At 45.1% G+C, this 22,956-nt stretch overlaps 1 protein-coding gene across 2 annotated transcripts in view; it reads left to right on the top strand.

The window, feature by feature from the left end:
- HS3ST5 (heparan sulfate-glucosamine 3-sulfotransferase 5) overlaps nucleotides 1-22,956 on the top strand; it is a 158,533-nt gene that overhangs the window by 132,538 nt on the left and 3,039 nt on the right. For both annotated transcript variants that reach the window (XM_014522433.2, XM_006029014.2), the window contains exon 2: nucleotides 12,497-12,635. In XM_014522433.2, coding sequence (XP_014377919.1) covers nucleotides 12,529-12,635 — 107 coding nt within the window. In that variant the 5' untranslated portion in view covers nucleotides 12,497-12,528. The remainder of the gene's footprint in view (nucleotides 1-12,496; nucleotides 12,636-22,956) is intronic.

Consider the following 22,956-nt stretch of genomic DNA (forward strand, 5'->3'; position numbering starts at 1 on the left):
GGGCGCAGCCCGGCCCCTGAGGTGGCGGCGGCGCAGCACGGCCCGCCCTGGCCCCAATCCCGGCAGCGGCAGCACAGCCCAGCCTGCCTGGGCCCAGCAGGGAGCGGTGCGGCGCAACCTGGCCCGCCCTGGCCCTGGCCCTGGCTCCCTGCAGCAGCACAGCTGGCCCCGGACCCCGCGGCAGTGGCAGCGAGGGCACAGCCCAGCCCCGGCCCTGCAAGGGAAAAAAGTCTCTGGATAGCCCGAACCCCCGTATAGCCCACACCCATCCATTTTTTTTGTAAAATCGTGTATACCCCGCAGGATATATGTGCGAAATATGATAATCTTGTAGATGCTGATACTGCATCAGTTAGGAGTTTTCTTAGCTCTTCTGAGCTTTTATTGTCTTAAAGTCTATAGAAAAGTTGTCTATGCTAGTTTTCTGTTGATATACAACAACAGTATAAGCACTGGAAGTATGCTTTTCTGTGTATTTGATACTGGAGGGAGTAGAATGGCCACTTTTCCCTTAGTTTTTGTGTTCTCTTTTTATAATATACAGAATAGCTTGAACGGGGTCAAGGCAAAAGACCATGCTGGGCCTGCAATGTCACCTACTGTTTTATTTTGTTAGTGTGGGTCATGGCATGGGCCTTGTCATGTGTTTGCTCATGAATGGTAGAGCATTTGATGACTACTGATACTGCGTTAAGCAGCTTGAGTTTCATGTTTGAAGTATAGGATATAGGCATTTGGTACATCCAAGTACAAGGTCACTACACGTCTCCTGTCCGGTCAAGAGGGTATGGATGTTTTCATAAGTTTTAACCAATTGTTTTTTTTCTTATTTCACCATCTCTACCATCAGTTTTCTCCATCTTCACCAGCCTTTCTGAAACTGACAAATTCCCTTCCAGTGCAGTCATCATGAAATTGTGGCCTGTTCTGTACTCATTTCTTTCTTCCCCATCTTGAAGTCTTGTGTTGGGAAGTTGCCTCAACTTATTCAGCAGTACCTATGCAAAAGTACATGCATGGAGACATGGGTAGATCTAGGATTTTGAAAAGGAGAGTGCAGATGGTGTGGCACATCACTACATATAGCACAACACATTTTTCTCCAGTTAAGGAGAAACGAGATGTTTTATTAATATGTAGGGTGCTAGCACTATATTATTCAGTTTAAGATCAAAGCAAAAACAAGTATAACATAATGGAATGTGCACTGATTGCTAGATTATATCTAAAGCTTGAAAAAAAAAATAAACAACAAACCAGGCACAAAAATAGTCAAAGGATATTGGGTTATGAGCAGAGATCCTGGTTTTGCCTGATAAAAAAAAAAAGTTCTGATAAAAATATCTCAAATTCTCTGATAAAAACCTCAAAATCCATTATTAAAATGAAAGGCTCTTCACTCCCCCCGATAGCCCCCCTGGCCCTGCAGGTGCCCCTCACTCCCCCTTCTACAGTTTCCCAGGCCTGCTGGTGTCCCTCATTCCCCCTTCTACAGCCCCCCATCTTTGCTGGTGCCCCTCACCCCCACCCACAGCCCCCTGCCCTCCCAGCCCTGCCAGACAGGGCCCCCAGCTGCCAGGGATATGGGACCAGGAACCGGGGGTCCTCCGATGCTGCATGCACTCCTGAGGAGGCAGTGGGGACCTGTGCCCCCCAGATTTGTGCATGGAGTGGGGGCAGGCACAGGCTGCCCACTGCAGGCTCAGACTCCTGCCCTGCCTCCCTCCCTCAGGGCCTCTACAACCCAGTGGGTGTGACTCAGCACTGCAAGGCACAGAGGGGCTGCTTAGAGAAGCTCATTGCCTCTGAAAGCTCTGCGCTGCCCTGGTGATGTGCTCCTGCCTGCATGGTAACAGTGAGGTGCACAACCCTGTGCTGCCACCCCTGCTGCTGCCATGCACACAGGGGACACCTCACCAGGGCAGCACAGAGCTCACAGTGGCAAGCAGCTTCCCCGTTCAGCTCTGCAGTGCCAGGCTGCACATGCCCCGGGGAAGGGCAGCAGGGTGGGAAGCCTGAGCCTGCAGCAGCCAGTCTGCACCCGCCCTCATCCTGTGCACAGATCTGGGGGACATGGGTCCCCCCACCTCCCAGGAGTGCACACAGCACCAGGGAACTGGTCCCACACCCTCCACCTCTGGACGAGCTGCCTGTGGCCCCGTCCCGCTCCCCTGTCTGGGTCCTACAGCCACACATTGTCACCCTAGGCCTCAAGCCCCGTGTTCCTCCCAGCTGGGCAACATCCTCAGCCTGAGCCCCAGCCCTGCCCACCTCCCTCCCTCCCTCCCTATGGGGGCATCAATCCCCTCCCATTTACCTATGGGAGCTGCTCTCCTGGCTGCCATGTGCATATACATGCACATGGCCCCCCTGCCTGACCACTGTCCTCCTGTTCCCTCCCAACCCCTTGCAGGGTGGAACTCTGCCAGCATTCAGAGAGCTCTTTGCAGAACTGCAAAATCTTTGGTTTTCTCTGTTAATGAGAAAGCCATGTTTTCCACAGGTAAAGGGGGAAATATGTGTTTTTCTCCATTTTTCCATGGGAAATGGAAAACCCAGATCCCTGGTCATGAGTATTATAGTCATTATATTTAGGTGCAAGTATTCATAAAACAAAATCTAGCCTTCTTGAGTCTCTTAACAGTACCTCCAGTACTTTAGCATCAGTCATTTCTACACCTGAGTTAATGTTACCACACCTGAGTTAAGTTTTTTAGCTAGAGCTGAAACAGTCTGAAAACCTGTGAAATAGAAAAGAAACATTATCAGGAATGGCTAAGAGACAGCAAAATTGCATAACAGTGCAGTAGTGGATAGTGGAACATCAAGACAATTAAAAAGGATAGAGTATCGTTAACACCTGTAGAGTAGAGAGAGATTAACAGGAATCAGGGAGATGATTATAAGTAAAGAGCTACTCAAATTGGGTAATCTACATGAAATCAGCAAGAAAAAAAAATATACTAAAAATAAAATGCTGGCTCCCCAGTGGGAGCTAGCAGTCCCAGCTGCACAGCCCACCAGGGGAAAGTACGGGGAGATGGCCAGCATGAAGGCAAGCAGGCAAGATGGCTGCTACCCCCTCCCCTCACCACTGATTGGCTGAGACAGCTGCCTGTCTAGTGACCCCAGCCCTCTCTGTCAATCAGTGGTGAGGAGCAAGGCCCCATGATGTACAGCTCTGTCAGCAATGAGGGGTGGGGCTGTATAACAGACAGCCCTCTACACCAATCAGCTATGGGGGGCAGAGGCATGGGAGGGGTCCACCATGATAAGTCTGTGAAAATGGTGGCCAGCCCCACTATCTGCCTGTGAAATCAGCCAGCCACCTCCTCAAGTTGGAGTAGACCCCTGGGCTAGGGACAGACATTACACATAAACTGGTTTAAGTGATCAGAAACTAGTTTAAACCTGTAACAGAACAGATGTTCAGTGAACATAAACAGGTGGAAAATGGCTAAAACCAGTTTGAAATAAACCTGGTGGAATATAGTATCAGACTTAGCTGATTTGGGTCAAACCAGTTTATGCAATGTTTGTCCCAGACCCCTTGCTGGTTTAAGATAAACCAGACTCCCTCAGCATCCTGGCATGCTCTCTGGGCTGGGCGGGGCTCCCTATTCCACAGCAGGGCTAGCTCCTCCCCTCTGCTCCCTGGCTGCAGCTCCGGCAGAGAATGCAGGCTGCTCCCCCACTTTCCCTCACCACACCCTGCTAAGCAGGAATCCCCCCCACCCCTCTTCTCTCTTGCTGGAGCTCCAGCAGAGACTGCAGGCATCTGCCTGTCTTCTCCCTGCTAAGCAGGGATTATTTCCCCAGCCCTCTGCCTTACATCTCTCAACATTAGCTAGCAGACCACATGCCGGCTGCAGTCCGTGTTGTGGGAGACAACAAAGGCAGACAGGCTTTTTGGAGCTAATCAACAGGTAGCTGGTAATGTCCTTCTTTGGAAAAGCTGTTTAAGAAGATCTTGAACTAATGGAGAGAGGCTTTGTTTTCTTAATGGGTTGATAAACACTGAATAGGGGTGATAAAGCTTCCCTACTGTGCTGCTTGCCCGGGGGGGGGACATCAAAGCATGCTGCCAGGACCTGGCCATGCCCCCCTCAGCTCAGTACTGTGGAAGGGGAGTGAGGGCTGCTCTAGCACCCCCTGGCACCTAGCCTGAGCCACTGTAGGCATGCGCCTGAATTTTTTCAGTCCAGAGGGGATTTCTGTGTGGTGACAAACCAATTCATCCTAGCCAGGTTAGACTAACCTGCAAAGATTGAATCAATTCAGGCTGAGGCTTTGTGAATGTCTGTCCCTAGCCCTAATCATAAGCCATGAAGTCAATTGACTGTCTTAGCACTGCCAAAGTTGAAATGTCCTGCCCCTCCCAGGCAGTTGGTTTTAAAGTTTGGGTAGAGCAGGAATCAAACAGGGATAGAACTGCACCACAGTACCCACAATGCTCTGGATCCATCCCTGCACAGAGAGAAAGAGAGAGAAAAATTAAACATTTTATGATATTTCCTTTAAAGCTTTTCCTGACATTGGAAATCTCAAATAAGGCATAATATAGTCAGTAATTCAAGTAGGGTATCATAAGTCTTCTTAAGCTTTTGGTTGAAGTCTTGACCTACCTGAGGCCTGAGGCTTAAGTAGACTCTCAGCATCTTTGACCTCTAACCTTAGCTATAGAAGAGAGAATAAAGAATGTAACTTAGGTAAGAGACTGCAAACAGAATAAACAGGCCACATGGAATATTTGCATGCAAAAACTGGAGAAGTAAAAGATTCATAATTGATGTATTCACACTACAATACAACTGCAATAAAACTCTATCCCAACTATACAGTTGGTCCAATAAAAGATGTCACTCTAAGAAATCCTTGCCTCTCATTCAATTTCTGGACCATCACAGCTACAACATCACTCTTACGCTACCATAAAAAAACTGCAAATACTTTGGTGGCCAGATGATTCAAATGCAGATATGATTGATTTAATAATAGCCGCTAAAATGTAATAGAGGTTTGTGGGACACTGGAGATAAAATAGTAGAAGTCAATACTTGATTAAAGATTTAATAAATATGTAACTCATGGCAAGAGCCAGGTGTACAAAGAGGCACCTTGTTGTCATAAAACTGGGAAAAGACAAAAAAGAATATAGCTGCCAGTATAACTTTCCTATCAACCAACTTAAAGGTTTCCTGTTTCTTAGAAGAGTGTTAGTAGTATGCAACAGGAGTTACTGATTCTGTCCCATCTTTTTCCTGATTTATACTATAATTTCATTATTTTTCTGTTCACTCTTTGGCATAATCTCTCTGACCCCTCAACATGTCATCACTCTGATGAAAAACATTGTTACCACCCATGACTTGTGATAGTTCTCTTAGTATAATTCACCTTCTGTAGCAGTGCTGATGTAATTTCACTGCATGGGCATTGGGTGTTATAGAACTGATATGAAGTGAATGTCGCATCTCCTGCTTCCTGCTGGGCTGGGCTCCATGCCAGGTCTTCTTACCTGCCACTCAGCACAAAGTGATATTTTAGTGTAGGCCAAGGGTGAGACAAGGACATCGCTCCCAGCCTGGGCCACGCACACAAGCTGGAGATGTGGATTCTCTCCTTTACTAACCATCATGTAACACTTCCCTGTAAATCCCAACTATTTGAAGTGTGTGAATTTTACTCTCAGTAAGCAGATAGCATGTTTATACTTATGGGGATACAAAAGAAATTTAAAAACAAAACAAAAAAACCCAAAACACAACAGAAGGGCGCTAAGGGCTTTGTTCCTGAGGTTCTTTTGTTATTGACTGCATTTAAACTATCAGCCTGTTAGAAGTTCTGTCTTCAAAGTATGTATATAGATATTTGTTAGTCAACAGGTGACCCCTGCTGGTGTGCAAAAATCTGTGCTAGCAAATTTATAAATCAATGCAAAGAAAACCCCTTTGAATCAGCTTTTGCTAAAAGCACCAAAAGGCCCCGATGAAGTGCCTGATCTATATAGACAGTGTGGATCTGGGTCGACATAATGTGCCACTCCTTCTGGTAGGGCGCTTTTTTTTTTCCACGTCTGTCAGCACCCTTTATTACTATTACTCTATATAATGTTAAATGCACTTACATTTCTATAAAGGATGTTCTCATTTCATATTGTGAAACATATATTACTTGTTATGTCACAACTTTTTAATGACAATTCCAGCAACTACTCATCTTATTAAATATGATTAAATCTGTTGCTCTGTATATCTAGTCATATATGTCCATCTATAACATAATAATATCATATTGGATAGATATATTAAGAACATAGTGAAGGGAAAGGGGTTATTTAAATGTTACTGAAAATGTTCTTCTTTATAATTTTTTTAGCTAAATTTCAGCCAAGCTCTACCACTGGATTGGTTGCATAGTGTCTAACAATGTGGGTGTTTAAACGTGTTAAGTTTTTAAGCAATTTTAAGACTTCACAAGTTTTTGCAGAAGGAAGTTCCATACATATAGGCAAAGAAAAAGAAAGTTAGGATTAGCTGTTTGCTGCTTTCATGAGTCTCCTCCTAGTGGTCAATAATTGATGAAACAGTGATTACATTACTTCAGTGTAGCTGTCATTGGGGTTTCAGCCACAGAGAAATTATCTTTGGATAATTTCATAGACTTGGAGGGGTTTGAATAGAAAGGTATTACTTCATAATCCTCTGTGGTAAAATCATTCAGAGACATTATTTGTTACTCTGTGTCATTCTCATTTTAATTAATTACTTCCTTTTCTTCTTGGGAGTCCAGTAGAGGCACAACTTGCCAATTCCCAGTGCTTGGAGCATCTCAATGTTTTCTTATGACTTGTTTTTGATATTTTTGAAGGTCTACTTATAATGTTGCTCTTAGTCTGGCTAATTAAATCTTTCTAGATATAATGTGTGTTTCCCTTTATAGTTTCACTTGTGCTAGATTTTAAAATGCTGAAAATGTGTTTGGCTCAAGCCAGCCATCTTGGCAAGCAGCAATACCTTTTTTCTGACTACTTGCTTGCTTTTGTAAGGGCCGTCTCAGCTTTTCTAGTAAACATTATGCAGTTTCCCCAAATAACTTAAGATTTTCATTTCTTGATTTTAAAAAAATTAAAAGCTGCTATTTTACACTAACCTTTCTGGACAAAAGATTTTCACCTTAATAATTATGCTGGTTGTTTTTACGCCACAATGTAACTGTAACTGGTTCTTGAATCCATTTCTTTGTTATGTATGGCTATTTAAACATATTTTTTCCTCATAGATTATTTAACTAGTCTTTATAGGATGCAATACTTCAGATAACAGAGTATTACTTCTGTAAACTTCTATTTTCCACTGTGAAACCATGGCAGTGATATTTATTTATAGTTCTATCATGGTAGCTTTCTAGTTAACATAACTGTAATTTTTTGAATATTACTGAAACTAGGACCAGATACAAAACCAGGACCGAGGCACATAAAAGAGGACTTAAGCAGAAAGGCCACCATCCAAAATGATCATAAAAATACCCCTATCAGCTGTCACCTAACCTGTCATCACCCTTTCAGTCTCTGGCCCTCCCTGGGTATCTGTGGCCCTAGCCCAGTGAACTATCTTCCAGCTCAGCTCCTGAGGGACTTGAATGTTTCAAGGGAAGACTGAGTGCACCCAAAGTGCCAAGTAGCAAAACAAATTCTCTTCAGGCTTTTTTGTCTTTAGTTGGAGTAAAAAAAATTTCAGAGCAAGACTACCTTCTCCATTTAAAGGGCAAGCAGTCACTGTGTCCCCATCTAGCCTGCACAGCCCTGAGCACCCACACAGTTAGCTCAGCCCCAGTCCACACAACCCCAGAGTACCCCGATATACTTGGCTATATCCTTGCTTCTGACTCGTCAGGTTCTCCAGCTTACCACCAGCTCTCAGTTTATTAGCCTGCTCTGTCCACTGTGATACCGATCTCCTTCAGCTACCCTGGATACTTCCTGGGCATTGCTGCCAGTCCCACCTTGTTGACTTGTCAACAAAGCTATACAAATCCTTTATAGAGGGATGTACCTTCTGTCCCATAGGCCAGGTACCTCTGGCTTCAGTGTACCTTAACACTTTCTTTCCCCTTGTGCAAGTTAGTCAAGGAAACTGAAGCATGCTGTATTATTACAATTTGAACATATTTAAATAGAACTATTACAATACAACCCATAGTCCTTCACAGCTCCTCACTCTTCCCAGCACTTTATAGGAAGTCAAGATATGTAACAGAGAGTTGTAGATTCTTCTCTGGTGGGTAGAGACCAAAACCACAAATTAGGAGTTAAACTCCTAAATATCTTTGTAAATCAGGTCCAAGGGATTTTTAGATAGGTTTTGTGGCACCTGTCGTGGAGCTAAGTCCTCCTTTGAACCCAGCTTCAAAACTCATTGTAGTCAAGTCAAGTTTGGTTAAGTTGAGCCTGATCATATTTCCAAGATTAGGTTTATGAACTAATCCTTATTTTGACATTGTTCTTCGAACAATTAAATATTAATAAAATAGGCAAATATGTAGTCTGTCTTCAAATGAGCTTCTGATCAAATAGGAAATAAAACTAGACACGACTATACCATTACGAAGTTGGTAATAACTTTGGAATTTTTTTGTTTGTTTTGTTTTTTAAAAACAGTTTGGGGTTCTGCAAGTGTTACACGAAAGACCTTTGTGAGTTTTGTTGGTAGTGGGATTTTAAAGGGCAAATTATCCTTACTTCCAAACTACTGAGGTAGTGAGAGTTGCATCAGAAAGTAATCTGGCCCTATTGGTTCTTGAAGATTTAAATGATGCCTGATTGTTCACTGTGCTCCCAACCTTCAAGGTAGAGGACACTAGGCCTGTGCAAACAGGGAGGTATTCAATTTGAATTCAGATTCGGCCGGTTCAGAGGACCATGATTCAATTCAGAGATTTGGATCACTGTCCTGAATCGATCCGGCCAAATCGGCTTAGGAAGATTCGGCACTGATTCGGAGAGATTCGGTGATTCAGATTGGCTGGGGAGAAAGCAGCTGCAGGTTCTCCCACAGCTCCTCCAGCTGTGCCTGCCTCTCCCCAAGCAGGGGGAACTGCAGGAAAAGTCCCCATGGTTGCCCTGTCTGCCCCATCCCCTGCCCAGCCCCAGCCTAGCCCTGACGTTTAAAAAACAAAACAAAAAAAAGTCCCGCACTCATTGCCTGCAGCAGCGGTGATTGGTGCCTCTGGGCGCTCATGGCAGACCCCCCCACACACACACACAATTCAGGGCAGCAGGGGGCAGCAGGGATCACCCCCCTTCCTGCCTGGCACCTGTGTGGCTTGGCAGGGCGCTGCGCACTGCCTGGGAGCTGGAGACACTGGGGCTCAGCGGTGCTGGACTCCGACTGACAGGTGGAGCTGCCCAGCTCCCAGACAGTGTATGGCGCCATGCTGTACCCACGCCATGGGGCAGTTGCTGCATGGGTGCCAGGTGGGAGGGAAATCCCTGCTGTCCCCCTCCTGCCTGGCACCTGTGTGGCTTGGCAGGGCGCTGCGCACTGCCTGGGAGCTGGAGACACTGGGGCTCAGCGGTGCTGGACTCCGACTGACAGGTGGAGCTGCCCAGCTCCCAGACAGTGTATGGCGCCATGCTGTACCCACGCCATGGGGCAGTTGCTGCATGGGTGCCAGGTGGGAGGGAAATCCCTGCTGTCCCCCCACTGCCCCATGCTGCATAGGGGGGGTTCTGCCATGACCCCTCAGAGGCCCCAATCCCCACTGCCAAATCTGGTGAGGTCAGGGCTTTTTTTTTTTTTTTTTTAGTGCCCAGAGGCTGGGGCCAGGCAGGGGATGGAGCCGGGCAGGGCAGCCATGGGGGCTTCTCCTGCAGCTACTCCAGCTATGCCTAGCTATGCCCCAGTGGAGGGAGCTGTGGGGAAATGCCCTGCTGCCATTTGCCCAGCCAGCATGGGGTGGGTAGTGTGATGCAGGCACAGCTCACTCTGGGTGACAGCAAGGCATCGCCCCTGCTCCCAGTGCTGCTACACCCTTATCATTGCTCGGAGCAGGGGCTCTGCCTTGCCGCCACTTGCCAGCTGGTGCAGGCCCTGAGTGAGCCGCGCCCACATCCCACCTCACCCAGCCCCAGCTGGGCAAGTGGCAGAAGGGCAGTGCCACCACTCCAAGTGCTGCCATGCCCACAACCTGCACCCCTCTTCCCCCCTCCCCGAGTAATGTGCCCCCCCAACCCAGCTGAGCAGCTTGTCCCAGCCCCAGCCTCTTCCTCCCCCACACCCCTTCTCTACCCCCTTCCCCAACAGACTTACCACCTGGAGGCAGCTGTGTCAGCTGCCTGTTTAGTCTATGGCCAAATCTCCAAAGTGGCTAAATCTTTTCCAAAGCTGTTCCAAACTGATTTGGAGCTTTTAATTGGTCTCCCAATTCAAGTCAGATTTGGAGAATCGGGCCAAATATCCTCTGAATCGAATCACCTACCAAAGCTTTGCACAGCCCTACAGGACACACCAGAATAAAACTGAACAGCAAAGACTGCTGTGCTAGGTTGTCTTCTCCCTCCCACATTTTTCTAAACTTCACATTAAGCAAAACAAAATAAGAAACAAAACTATTATTCATGCATGCAAAAATATCAATTCTTATAACTTCAGAACTACTGAGCCAGTTTCCTTCAAATTTGGCTTGTTTCTTTAATCTCCAAAAGATGTGCAAAACCAAATCAACACTATAAAAAACATGAAGAATTGAAACATGGTGATGTGGCTTATAAATGGATGAAATTAAAAAAAGAAACTAACTCTGAGCCAAGGCCAACTAGAGAAAAATTACCCACCCCTTCCAAATTTGTTTATAATCGTCGTGTACAAGTCATAAGGGGCATAGCAAGAGGAACTTATTTTTTTTAAATGCTGTTTTTTAACTGGTCTTTAATGTTATTTTAATACTTTAATGAATGTTTGCACCCCCTTGTATATGGATACTCCCACAACTTATGGAAAGGTTTAAAGCAATCCTAGTTCCAGTCCTCAAGAGCCTACCTCATTTTCTTCCTGTTTTTTATGGCAAACATGACTGTTGAAAGAATGAGACCCATGTGGAATTTTTGTTCAAAAAACAGGTTATCCTTAATTTGATTTTCCTATGTCCTGAAGATCTCCATAGTCACAGAAACAACTACACATAAACTTATCATGAGTAACCCAGTGAAATCCAAGTAGCAGTGTCAGAAAGAGCATTTGGACCATGTTTTATTCTCAGAAGAAGTAGCTTATACATGTTTTTGAGTGGTAAAATTCAGAACCAATTACAGTAATATTAAAATGTTGTTTTTTTATCTACAGAACACAGCAGTACAGAAATAAAAACTGAAAACCTATGGAAATTTTCTGTCATCATCATCATCATTTCTTGCCCCTTCCTCTTCCCTTAATTAAATAAGTTAATTAACATAGTAATTAGTAGCAATATGTCCAGACATAGATACAATATCTGCATATTTTCCTCACTTCTAAATTGTTCAGATCATTGATATTAAGCTTCAGCTATGGACTGTCTGGACTGCTTACAAGAAAAAATCGTTTGTTAGCATTTTTTTGCATGACAGTGAAAGTCTAGGGAAAATAGAGTAATAATGAAAAGCAAAGAGGATGATTAGTCTTGCAGTTAAGGCACTAAATGGGTGCTCAGAAACCTCAGTTTAGTGCCTCATTGCACTATAAATTTTCTCTGTGACCTTGGGCAAATCACTTAATCTCTCTGCGCCTCAGTTCCCCATTTAGTTTTCAAAAGGATAAATACATCTTTGTCTGACTGTAAACTCCTCAGGACAGGACTGCATCTTACTTTGTCATACCCTAGGGCAATGGATTCTGGGTTTGGAATGGGTATAATAATGCTACTGTCATGTAAATATATACATGAAAGAATATATATCTCATCCTCCCAGACTAAACTGGCCACATGACTGTACAGGGAATTATTCTTATTAACCCCTGCAGAAGCACCTTGGAGACCTCTATGAGAATTAGGGGCCCACTTTGTTAGACTCTGTACAAATACTCAATGAGGGTGGAGTCAATGACTTTTTAAGTCCCTCAGTCCAATATTTAGGTACCACTGGCATTCACAAATCCCCTGCCTAACTCTGACATCATTTCAAGTCCTGTGGCATCTAAGTTTCTGCTGCCAGATATATCCGTAATCACCCAAGCCCTGACTGCACAGAGGAGCGCTTAGCACAGCACCTCTCTGTCATCTAAGCCCCATCCAATGGCAAGACTGTTAGTCTACAAACTAACTACTTTGCTTAGTTTTATTATGACTGATAGAAAAAAGGCACCAAAAAAGTTTTATCTAATACTGATGCATCTTGAAAAGATTTTTGCAAATGTCACTTAATAACTTGTAAGGATTGATTGACTGCTTGCTAATAAACATTAGGCTATATATTGCTACTTGCTGATGAGTGGTTTATGTATTCTGGTCCCTGCAGACTGAAGAAGTCCTGAAGATTGATGGAGGGCCATGCTATTCAAACAGCAGGCGTTGCTGAGACAGAAGCTCTTTGTGCTAGGCAGCCTTGCTATTGGAAGTCTCCTATATCTAGTTGCCAGAGTTGGGAGCTTGGATAGGTAAGTAATTAAACCACCACATCCTGAGGTCACGCTCTTAATTATAAATGAATCTGGATTTTTTTATTCCTCTTCATATGCTTAAAATATAATTGAGTAAAGGTCTTCAGTTCTTGTTCTGTCTGTTAATGTATAAAAAGACTGTCCATGCTAATATTGATTTTCATTGTTTCTTCCTCCTGTTTGGGTGGAGGGCACGGGAGAATGGAGAGAGTTGTGACTCATCCAAGTCAAATCATTTCTGTCTGTCCATTTGTATGTTCTGTGCATTGGCACTTGTTTTCCAGAGGAGGAATACAGCAGCATACAGTAAAAATATCATTACAGTACCTCATATTTGTCTGTTCACATCTGTGTGTTGACCTCTCATCTCAGCAGAACAGTTATGATGTATTTATGTATCTTCTTTTCTAAATTTACGAGTGAGCAATTAATGTGCTACAGTGGTAGTTAAAATTATGTATGAGCCTGCAGAGTAGCTTGTCAAGTTTTGTATCCTATTGCACTTGAAAGATTGCTGCAGGGTTTGAGAATTTTAACTCTGTTAATTAGCCATGATTTTCTGGAGTTGAATGTACCAGACAAGGAGGCTGTCTCTGCAAGTGATTTCCTAGAGAGAGTGAAAAATCCACTGAGAGGAAATAGAGAGCATTTGGCAATTTTGACCAGGCATACTCTTCAGAGTGGGATATAACAGACTATTGGGGATATAATAGTCCTCTCACTAACAGGTGTACTGTTTCTGACACCTTCAGAAAGACCCAAGATTGATCTATTAGATTCCACATGGTAAAAGACTTGACAAAACCATAACTGAAATTAAAGTTTGGGCTTCCTATAGGTTGAGACCTCACTTTGAACAGACTGGGGCCAATGGCCCTGTTCACTTTTGTCTGGGTAAAACAGATCTTAAGTGGCAAATTGTGATATGATTTCATTCAAAATAGCCAGTTAATGTAAAACTGCATACAAACTCCAGGGGACTGTTGGCTAATATAAGGACATTGGATGCCTTCCTCTTTGATTCACTTCTGTCCCATTCTTGACTTCAGTAGCAGAGGAAGACAGTTTGTTTAACTAAAAGGAATCAGTACCTCATAGGCCTCTAAACTGGAATTTTGGTTGCCAATTCCTGATGCTGCAGAGGGGGTTAAAATTGTACCTAAACAATTAGGTGATTCTGCAGATGGGATAGAACTTGACTCCTGTAGGAGTTCATCGTATGCCATGAAGCATGAAATTTAATTAACCTTATATCATTATCTGTGCTTGCACAGCTACAAATATTATCAATGGTTATAAAATTATCTAGCCACAATATTTAACTCACTGACCTCCTGCAACACAGAATTCCACGGGTTCCATATATAATATTTCTAATGACAGTAACATTTATCTTCATCTTCATCTCTTAAGCAATATGAAAAATACCACACTGCCTTTCTTTGGACTTATGAAAGAACAAGAAAAAGAGACATGAATGAATTGGCTTTCTACATTTGTTAGGACACAATCCAAAACTCATTCAAGTCAGTAGAAAAAGATGTCCATTGACTTCACTGGGCTTCAGATTAGAACTGTAATCACTAAGTTTGGCATTGTGTTCTTTCCTGATTTTCCAAATGACCTTTTTTCCCACTTCTACAGGGCATTTATGGCACTTACTTGCCCAAAAGAATACTATGCCACCCATTTTTAGCCTGAGTAACTGACTGAGGGCACTTACACAATTTACATTTTTCACTCAGTCTGAAAGTACTCTACAGCCATGACATAACACATAAATTAATCCTCAACAAATCATCTATTAACTGAAAGCAGAGTACCTTAGGAAACTTCTGTTCAGTTTCCCTCAAGGGTTAATTGTTTGCATGTACCTTTATGGAGCTGGACTGGTGCCCCAGGACTTTCAGAGAGAAGAGAGTCAATGGGGGAGGAAAAGAAAGGGGAGTTTGCGGTAGGGTTTGGGTAGGTCCCCCTGCTGGGGTACCTGGATGGGCCTGCGAGGTGGGGGGACTCCCTTCCCCTACCCGTCCCAAGCCTCTTGACAGCAGTAGCACACAGATGCCTGCTGGGCTTTGCCATAGCCAGAGCTGGGGTGGGGGTAGAACGGAGCCCCCTCACTGTGCAGTCGCCCCCCAGCTACCTCAGCTGTGGTATTGTGGGGAGCCTGACTGGGCCCACGAAGTGAGGGGGCTCCATTCCACTCTGCCCTCCTACCCCCAGCTTTGGCCATGTCAAAGCCTAGCTGGGAGCTGCATGATGCCACTGTCAAGAGCCTTGGGTGGGGAAAGGGAGCCCCCACTCCTTGCAGGCCTGGTCCAGCTCCCCCCAGTCCCCCACCCACCCCTCTCCCAGCTCCATTCATGGACAAGCCAAGATAGCAGCTACAATCTGCCATGGTCAAGAGGCTCAGTCTGGGGGTGGGGGAAGTCTAGCATGGCTCTGCCCAGTACTCTAGCTGGGGTAGCCGAGGGCCCCCCCCCGAGTTGGGGGGCTCCCTTTCCCCACTCCCGGCCTGAGGCTCTTGACAAGGGCAGCACACAGCTGCTGGCTTGACTTTGCTGTGGCCAGAGCTGGAGCGGGGGGAGGCTGGGGAGAGGGGCAGTTCAGCAGCCTCCTGAAGGGCTGTTGGCCAGGGCCAGTGCAGGCAGACTCAAGCCCCCCTGACCCAACACATGAACATCTGTTGGGTTCATGGTGCTTTATTTAAAGTGCCATGACTTAGAGCATTTCCCCTAAACATTTGTAGGCACCCTGAGAGTGACTAGGACACTTGCCTAGGAGGCCAGAGGACCTGGGTTCTAGGTCCTTCTCATCTGTATGGGGTTAAACCTGGGTATCTCTGACCTCCCAGTACCAACCTTGGATCTTTGTCCCCACTGAGATAGAAGCTACCCTCCATTTTTTCCATGTTAGCAGCTCAACTTCCAAAGAAGCACCAGAGGAAGCCATGAGTAATACTAGTCTTGTGATGTAGTGGTTAGAGTGGTGTGCTAGAAAGTAAGAAAGGGTCTAATCCCACCCCCAACTCCACCGAGTCCTAAAACCCAGGACCTTCAGTTTTGTAGGAGAGTGGACTTAGCCATTTGGCTGTGGGGCTAAAGAGGGATATAGTCTTGCCCTTTTTCACTCCTGAGACAGTCAAGTATTTTTGGCCAACTCCATTTTTAGCATCCAAGACTGCTATGCATCTGGAAGGGATGGGAGCACATGCTATAGTTGCTACTCCCCGTTCTTAGTCTGCATGACTACACAGTTGTCCAGGAGAAAGGGTTATGCATCCAAGAATAGAATCCTCTGGGATGTGTAAGTGCCAAAAATGCCTTTAAGTGTCCAAAAAATGGCTGTTTAGATGACCAGGACATAAAAGAATGTCACTATGAGGGGATAATATTGCAGGAGGAGGGAGGAGATTTGGTAGCATCACCTGTTCTTAAGGTTGTATGGCAGTTCCTATTGCAAAATCATGGCTTTCGTTGCTTTTAATTTTGAAACTAATTGGTCTTTTGAGAAAAAAATGTCCATGCTGGTTGTCTGCCTTAGGTTGAATACTGCCACAAAACAGTTCAGTTATTTCTGAGAATAAAGTTAAGAGAAAACACATGACTTGCTTAAAAATTTATAGATACCTTTTCATTAAAAAAAACACCTGAAACCACCCTCCATAAGGTACAGCAGGGATCTGATATTGTTATGATGACAACCTTTTAGTTGTGTCAAATGAAAATCTGCTCACATTTTGCCAGATTTAAGCCTTTGAAAAAATCAGTTTGTTTTTGCTCAGAAAGGACTTATCCTCTAAAAACTACGATCTTCAAACTTTCTGTACTTACTGAGCATATCTGTTCATGCCTACATGAGCACATACACCATTCCTACAGTGTCCCTGAACATCCTCCAAACTCTCCCAGCTCTTAGAATACTGCCCAGACTATGCATATATCATCCTTACAAAACAACTAAGCATATACTAGTTACCCTCAAGGTCAGAGAGGAAAAGCTGGACTTTTCCTATAAGGGATATTTTTCCTTTGATTTGAATTGGGATTAAGGTAGGTGCTGTAGTTGAGAACAGAAAGCTTGTCTCTCTTGTTGTTACAAGGATCTGCTCTTCTAGCACGCAGGCCATGTGGAAAAGGGAATTATAATTCAACTATGGAAATGATAAGGTATAAGGAAAGAGGGAAAGGAGTCTAGGATTGGGAGACAGTGGGAAAAGAAAGGCGGGACAGAATAGATCAGGAGCTAAGAAGGGAAAAAATGGTGCTGGCTGAGTAAGAAAACTGGAGACAAGGACTAGAGATGAAAGGGGATTGATCTGGCAATGAAACTAGAGAGTGCAGGGATAAAACTGGGATTTGGGAGGAGAGACTGGGACGTGGACAGACAGCTGTGAGAGGGAAGCCAAGCCTGCTTGGGCAAGGAAACTTAGATAAAAAGCCTAAGTAGAGATAGACTGACTCAATAAGGAGAACCAAATCATGATAAGGAGGTAGCGGTGGGGTGGGCCTGTGACAGAGACAAGTCAAAGGGGACAGGGAGAAGAAGGCAAGTTTGAAGGAAGGAGCTGGGCAAAACTGCTGACAAGGAGTCCCAACCCCATTTTGTGCTAGACCATAGGAAGGATGACAACTTACTATTGCCATCTGTTGTTCCCATTATCTCCGATGCCAGAAGTCTGTTGATTGGTCTAAAGGTTCCAGCCCTGCTGATGACCACATGAGTGTCAAGGTGATGCCATGTGGTAGAAGTTGTGTTGTTATTTCTAGTTGGTTTGTTTGAATGAAGGAAATAACACACAGAGATTGCAAACAAGCATTCAAAAGTTAGGAAGTGCCAGAGTTAAGGTCATCTACATAACCTTAGTTCACCATGTGTTCACTTGCATTATGCCAAGGTCTTTAATTGCATGATCGCATACTTCCTCCCCTCCACCCCCCACCCCACCCCACCCCACAAAAGATTCTGTTCTGTTTTTACAGAATCAGTGGTCCAAAGCATCAAAGATGTTAGCATAACATAACATGTTACTTAGCAACATTTAATAGTTAAACAAGGTTTGCTATTCAAGTACAGAAACCTTGACCTGCTTTGTCCCATGACAAAGACTTGCCCAAAAGAAAACTTTTGATCTTTTATTGAATCTACAATAAAAGGTGAATGAATGCATTTGAAATGTAAAGTGTTATGTAAGACTTCCATTTTAAAACATCCCTTATTCACTTTCGTTTTAGCTTTAGAGAATGTCTCAAGAGAGAGTTTTGTTTGACAGTATTGAGATTGCAATAAAAATAGCAACAGCTGGCCTTTGGGGGCAAAGAGAAAAAGTTAGCCGAGAAGAGCTTGAGTTGTATTTGTTGTTTGCTAGACTCCAGTCCTGCTTCCTTTAAAAACTGAAAAAAAATAACAGATAGGAACCAAAAGAGCAGCAACATATGCAGCTGCTGTTTCTAGTGCTGACTCTTTCAGCCTGGCTGCCTGGGGACCACAGGCATAGCATATGGTCTTACATGCTATGAGGAGACCTGACAAACTTGCCCTTGCATCACGCCATTTAAGACACTCCTTTTAGCTACCCTTATGGTCATGAACTCTTAGAAGTATTGCAAGAGATGTAGGTTTTGTTGGCTGAGCCAGAATATTTTGAAACAGAAAGCCAAAAAAAGAAAGATAGGAAAGAGATAAGGGAGGAAAAGGGACCTGAACGTAGGAAGACCAGTCTAACATTCCAGGTACCTTTGATGATTTAGCTGAAGCTAGTGGAGATGACAGTGTCACCTGGGTCCATTTAATGTGTCCATCTCTTTGGCTCAGGCTGATTAGGACACCTCCTAAAACAAAGGTGCAGGGGGGTCACAAAAGGGTTTGGGGTACCAAAAGACAAATGGGGTTGGGATAGTAGTAACATTTTATCCTTCCTACATGCCCATTCACTTAGCATTAGTGTCAAATTAAGAACCCAACTAGGAATTATGGGTGAAATAGTTATCTCATGGTACATTTTTAATCAATTAGGCCTAATTTCTGACACACCAGTTTTAGACCAGGGATTTCTGGTCCTACATTTGATGGTATTGTAGCCCTGTGGGGTCAGGCCAACTCTCAGGATCTCAATATTGCGCTGTTAGACAGGAGAGTGTGACACAATTGCACATATACAAACATACACATCAATTAAGTACATACACACACATACTACCATCTCAGGCACATGCCTACCTATCACCAATTCAAGCACATACACTATACACCCCAGAAGTTAGACACAGATCACTAATTCATATATCATGCACACAATGCCATACACATACACATAAGTAAGTTCCTAACTTAGATGGTACAGTGTATATGTGTGTGCTTGGGGTACATGGGATACTTGGGGGAAGGTTCAGGGGAGAGAGAGAGAGAGTTAAAGTGTAGGGAGTAAAACTTGCCAGAACCGGGATTAGACCCAGTGGACTACAGAGAAGCTAGCTGAGGAACTGAGGCTTGGGTTTACTTAAGGTAGACTGGGGCTGGAAACTGAGGTAGACAGCTGAGATATTGGCGGGGGGAAAAACAGATAAGTGGTGGCAAGGAGGAGACAGCCAGGAAAGAAACTGAGACAGAAACCTGGTTGCTCAGAGGAAAAGGAAAAGGCAGTGGGGATAAGACAGTGGCAAAGAAACAGGGGGTTTGGAGGCAGAGAGGAGCTCAGGACAGGTGTTGGAGGTGGCACTGAGCCAGAAGCAGGAGACAGAGAAATGAGACAGAAGTTAGAGGGGCGAGAACAGAGATTGGAGAAGGGCCAAACCGTAGTAAAGCAAAACCCAACTTAGGGGTCCAAATAACCATTGTATTAAACAGACAACACACTACACAGCCCCATGAAGTTATTGGTTCTCACACACACACACACACACACACACACACACACACACTCACACAATGGCAGCAGGAGAAAGAGACTCAGTGGAAGGGCTGGAGTCCAGGTAGGGAAGAGAAGCAGAATCCAAGTCCTTGGTTGAAGAGGGGGTGAGGGATGATAGCTACCTATCCAGACAGAAAAGGAGTCCTTGTCCAGTAGGTGTTGTCCAGAGCGGGGTCACCGGCAGGGCCTCTGGGTGGATAGGTAGTGTGGCATGGTGCTGATCCAGGTGGAGAGGGCATCCCAAGGAGTCAGTCTTCACTGCCCCTTTTATGCGGCAGACTACCTCTGATCTCCTATGGGTAGGGCCTGTTCAGGCAATGTCAGTCCTGTTCCAGAGGGCTCCAGGTGTTCTTACTGAGCATGCGCAGCCTTGGCTCCATGGTGGGTTGCCTCATCTTTTGTTTCTTGAATGCTGAGGGTGGTTCCAAGGGCTGGGTCATTGATCCAGGTATTGGTTTTGATGGTTTAGTCATTCAGAGGGAGCTATTTTTAGACCTACTGCCATTGTCTCTCAAGCACCCTCATTCATCCCCATTCATTCAGGAACCAAGTTACATAGACAAGATAGAGACTTGCATACAAAATGGAAACTTGACATGACTGGTTCACTTACAAACACAGGCCTAAACCATACAATATCTATATGAAACAATAAAAATCAATACGAAAATGATAATATAATATAATATAATATAATATAATATACAACAGTAAGAATCAATACAAACCTAATAATAATATGATATAAAACAGTGGATATCCAAAACCAAAAACTTACTGCCAAAATAAAAATGTTAAAGCTTATCCTAAGTCTGAGCTCGCTTACGCTTGTCTATAGGGAATAGAGAGGGAGAGAAAGAAAAGCCAGAAATAATTGGGGAAGGGAATGCATGTCTATCATATATATAGATATATTAAAAAAGAAAAACTGGGGTTTTTGCTACAGTATCAGCGAGCCTTTTTGTTTAAACTAAACCAGTTTTTGTACCTTTAACTGTTGCTGACTTTTACAAATAATTGCATACAGCAGATTGGACTTTGGTTACCCTGGACAATTTAGAGCATGAGCTCCAAATATAAAGTAAAAAGTACTGAACTACTCTGGGGATAAATCAGACCTATGTAGTTGTTAGGGGCTGGAAAGAACCTTACAGGTCATTGGGTCCAGCCACGTTTTTCTAATTTAACCACGAGGACTTTATCATTCATCCGCAGATGCATGACAAATGGAACCAAGGAGGTTAAACTTCCCATCTGTGCGGCATTGGTCAGACTGCAGTTGGAGTACTGTGTCCAGTTTTGGGCGCCATACATCAAGAAGGATGTCGATAGACTCAAGAGGGTCCAGAGAAGGGCCACTTGTATGGTTAGGGGCTTACAGGACAAGCCCTATGAAGAGAGACTGAGGGACCTGGATCTCTTTAGCCTCCGCAAGAGAAGGCTGAGAGGTGATCTTGTGGCTGCCTACAAATTCATTAGGGGAATGCAGCAAGGGATCAGAGATGCTCTGTTCACTAGGGTGCTTCTTGGAGTAACAAGGAATAATGGTCACAAACTGACAGAGAGCAGATTTAGGCTAGATATCAGGAAAAATGTCTTCATGATAAGGGTGGCCAAAATTTGGAATGGGCTTCCAAGGGAGGTGGTGCTCTCCCCTACCTTGTGGGTCTTTAAGAGAAGGCTGGATAAGTATCTGACTGGGGTCAAATGTTTCCTGCTTAGCCAGAGGGTCGAACTCAATTATCTGTTGAGGTCTGTAACGTGGGGGCCTTCTCGGGGCTGATCTCACTGTTGCCCACCCACCTGTTTCTGGGCTAACCACCTGCCTTCTCGCCCACCCCGCCTTGTTGGTAATTAATTGATGTCAATTAAACGGGAGGCTGCCTATTTTTTTACCCCGATGCCAGGGGGCACTATCTGTGGCTCTGTTCCTCCCCTACACTTCAGCCCAAGCCTCACAGATGGCATCCAGCTGTTCCCAACATTACCGGCCCCCACACTGGGCCCCAGAATCCTCCTAACTGAACCCCACCTGGATTCCTCTCCTCAGGCGGTCTATTCCACCTTCATCCTGGGCAGCATAGCTCCCTGAACTGCTTCCCCTTTGGGTGTGGTCCCCCCGGGACCTTTGGCTTACTAGCCCTGGCCCACCTCCAGGCCAGTCAGAGCCCCAGGCATGCAGCTCTTGGGCTTTCTTCGTGGTGGGCCCCTGGCCCTTCGACCCTTCCGGTCCTGGCCCCAGCATGGAAATCCGGGGAAATCCAGACAGAGTAAGGCCATAGACTCACACCTTTCTCTATAAGGTCCACCTTACAGACCCTCTGACAAAGGGGTAACCCACCCAGTTGTGGGGGCTAGGGGTTAAGGTGCCCCAACCCACCTTTCACCAGGGTGGTAACTGGCCTGGCATTTCTTGGGGGCTCCCGCACCACTGAGAGCCCCGCCAGGCCACCCACTCCCAGCAGGGTGCAGTTTTAGGTCATGCCCAGGACCAGGAGCCTCCTTACCACCCCCTACAGCTCCTCCCTTACCTCCAGATGACACCTGCAGCCAGGCAGTGTTGTTGCCTGGCCTCCCAGCAGCAAAATGCCCTGTTTCTATGGGCAGCCCTGAAATCTAAAATGGCCGCCCTCATCAGGCACCTGCCAGCTGCTGTCTCAGGCCCTTAAAGTGGCAGGCACCTGCAGTGCCCTGCCACAAGGTCCCTGCCGACCCTAGTATCTATGAATCTATGACATTATGGGAGACTAAGTCAAAGGCCTTTTTGAAATACAAGTATATGACATCAACCTCATTTCTCCTATCCAGGTGGCAAGTTGCCTGATCATAGAAGGAGATGAGGTTGGTCTGGCATGACCTTTGCGTAACAAAGCCATGTTGGTTATCTTTCATAGTGAAGGAGGCTTTCATTTTTAGATCATTTGCTCGCTAGTTAGAAAGTGTATAGTAAGTGAGACAGGGGCCTGTGGGCAAAGTAAGCCTGGTTTTATGGGCAAGTCAGTGAGTATTCCCAGGGACAATTGGATTCTAGTCCTTCCTCTGCCACAGAGCACCTGTGTGGTGCTGGGCAAGTAATATAAGCTTTGCATACATGCACACATTGTGCGCCCCTTATTGTGCGGGCCGGGAGCGATCCGGGCCCTTTTTCGCACCGCGCGGGCTGTGGCCAGCAGCCCGGGCACGCTGGGTCAGAGAAAACAGGCGACACGCTAGAATTAGTCACGGACGCGTAATGGTTGATTCAAGATTATTTACTTACACCGAAGATGGTCGCGGTGCAGGCAGGAGAACTTGCTTGAGTTGCAGTTACAGATAGAAAAGAAGAGAGGCGGACTAGAGTTCCTTCCCGTGAACATTCTTCTAGCCCATCCGGTTGGAGGCTCTAAACCGCGAGCCCGTTGCGCCAAC

Source organism: Alligator sinensis, unplaced genomic scaffold (assembly GCF_000455745.1).
Source record: "Alligator sinensis unplaced genomic scaffold, ASM45574v1 scaffold38_2, whole genome shotgun sequence".
NCBI lineage: Eukaryota > Metazoa > Chordata > Crocodylia > Alligatoridae > Alligator > Alligator sinensis.